Raw genomic sequence first — 2,472 nt, 5'->3', positions numbered from 1 at the left:
AAAAAAGTATGTGATGCTGAATTACTGAAAGGTAAACGAGTATGCTTGCCTAAGCGACAAGAAGTGCAAGAGTGAACATCAGCCTTATTACATTGAAAAGGAAAAGTTTGTAAAACTTGAGATGTAACTGGTTGGCCGGGATGTCCGAGCCGCTGATGCCACAGAGACGCCGTCGATGATGCAGTGAGAGCTTGATGAGGTGGAAGGCGGAGGGGTAGAGATCGCTGCTGCTCTCACATCGGAGCATCTCCTCCCTGGAAGGAAGATCCTTTATGGAGAAACCAGAGGGGTCAAATTCAATGGAAACATTGTTATCACTAGTTAAATGACGAACGGAGATTAAATTCTTGATGAGTGAAGGAGAAACAAGAACATCATTCAAATGTAAAGGAGAAGTGGCAGTGGGAATGACAGTGTGTGCTTGGTGAGTGACTGGCAACCGAGCACCATTGCCCACTGTGATGGAGGATGAGGAAGGACGAAGAGTATGGGAGGGAAGATTACCGGGGTTGGAGGACATGTGCGACGTGGCACCGGTGTCGAAGTACCAGTCAGACGTGCTCTGCGGATGATGTGGGACGCCGGTAGAGTGCAGAGCAGCGTAGAGGCCCCCCGGTGTCGAAGGAGTTGTTGGAGACGTGTGGCGACGGCGGCTGAAGGTGAGAGGCCATCAGCGCCTGCTGAGGCTGGAACGGCGGTCGCGGACCCAAGACCCCCGCGCCGGGAGCGCGGAAAGGCATAGACCATGCCTGCACCATGCCTTGCCACGGGTTGAATCCCGCGGTCCAGGGCGTGGTCTGGGTGTTGGAGTTGGTGGAGCGTGTGTTCCCACCGCCGTTGCCTTGTTTACGGCGCTGATCAGAACGGTTGTTGGATCGGTTGCCGCCGCCGCCGTTGTTGGTGTGGTTGTTGCGTGGTGCGGAGGAGCCGGTGTTGCCGTCGGTGGAGCCGATCCCGCCGCCGTGCCCGGAAGGGTTGGAGGACCCGTTGGAGCGGTCACCATGTGTCACGGTGAGGGCCTGCCCAGCCTCGGCGTTGGCGTCGTGCTGGAAGCTGAGCTCCTCGAGGATGAGGAAGGAGCGGGCGCTCTGGAAGGTGTGCGGCGGGTACTTGGAGGTGATCACCGGCTTGACGTAGCGGTACCGCGGGTTGAGGCCGCGGAGAAGGTTCAGCACCTGGCTGGGTTCGGAGACCGGGTGGCCGATGTCGCGCAGTTGATCGGCGAGGCGCTTCAGCTTGGTGCAGTAGGCGCTGATCGTCATGTCGCCTTGCTGCAGGGAACGCAGCTCGGCCTCCAAGTACACGGCGCGCTGCATCTCGTTGTCCTGGAAGAGCCCGGCGACTGCGTTCCACAGGGTGAAGGCATCGTGGCGATCATGGCGGACAGTCTCGAAGACACCCTTGGAAACGGTGGCGAGGATCCAGTTGACGACGCATGAATCAACCATGCGCCACTCGCCATCGCGGTCGGCGTCGGGGGTAGTAGAACGAACATGGCCCTCGAGGCCGAACTTGCCGAGGGCGGAGTTGAAGAAGTGATGCCACTGGCCGTAGTTGCCTTCATCCATATCAAGGATGACATGGACATGGTGGCGGATGGAGATGCCTTGGATTTGGGAGGCCGAGGCGGGGCGACAGAAAAACCATCTGCGGAGGAGGAATCAGAGTGGGTGGAAGAAGGAGCCATTGGAGCGGAAGAGAAGATGCGGCTTAGGGACTCTGGAAGAGAACCTGGGAAGCTGATACCATGTAGAATGGAATTGTACAACTGGATGCATCGTATTGATCACAGGTGGTGTACATATATAGGAATACAGAGTGGCCTTTGGCCATGGCTATACATGCGCGAGCGGCTATGCGTGCAAAGTGGGAGCGTGGGCGCCGTGGAGACCGGGCGCGCATGCGTGCGGGAGCGCATGCTCTGCGGTCGAGGACGTTGGCGAGTGCGCGGCCATGGCGCACGAGTCCGTTGGAGACTTGGCGTCGCTGAAGACTCGGGCGGAGCTCTAGCTGTTGGCGGTGCTCTGCTGACACACATGAATGAAGAACGAAGCACAGCTGCACAGCAAAGTGAATGGTGATCAATCAGTTTACTACCCTCCACACTGATCGATAAAGGGGGAGGCAAGGCAAGGATAGATACATGGTGCTTCCAGTTTTGGGGCCGTTCGGCTGGTGCAAAAATTGCACTGTTCACGGCTGGAAGTTACTGTTCATGGCTGATTTCCTCTCACAAATTTTTTCAGATTCCTTCGAAGTCCTCTAGCAGGAGCAGAGTACAGTGGTCTTTCTGGGGGTTGTTTCCCTCTACAAGCTTCAGATTTTGCATAGCAAAACGTTTGATAATCAGCATCTTTCTGCTCACCTTTCTGCGGCGCCATGGCATAGCAATGGCAGGCACAACCTAACATTCTACGTGAACAGCACACGAATACGGGCATAGTAAAAACTGTGCTGCTAGAGCGTGCGATC

At 56.4% G+C, this 2,472-nt stretch overlaps 1 protein-coding gene across 1 annotated transcript; it reads right to left on the bottom strand.

Moving 5' to 3' along the window:
• Positions 1 to 551: 551 nt before the first annotated feature.
• LOC136503092 (uncharacterized) lies at positions 552 to 1,568 on the bottom strand. The gene has a single exon (XM_066498281.1). It carries the CDS (start codon positions 1,566 to 1,568, stop codon positions 552 to 554), a length of 1,017 nt encoding a protein of 338 aa, XP_066354378.1.
• Between the last annotated feature and the right edge of the window lie 904 nt (positions 1,569 to 2,472).

The sequence above is a fragment of the Miscanthus floridulus genome, chromosome 14 (assembly GCF_019320115.1).
Source record: "Miscanthus floridulus cultivar M001 chromosome 14, ASM1932011v1, whole genome shotgun sequence".
Lineage (NCBI taxonomy): Eukaryota > Viridiplantae > Streptophyta > Magnoliopsida > Poales > Poaceae > Miscanthus > Miscanthus floridulus.
The sequence above is the reverse complement of the archived record's forward strand: the minus strand, read 5'-3'. Positions and strand labels throughout refer to the sequence as shown.

Excerpts from the sequence above, each read along its gene's own strand:
- LOC136503092 (XM_066498281.1), bottom strand. The coding sequence starts at position 1,568 with ATGGATGAAGGCAACTACGGCCAGTGGCATCACTTCTTCAACTCCGCC.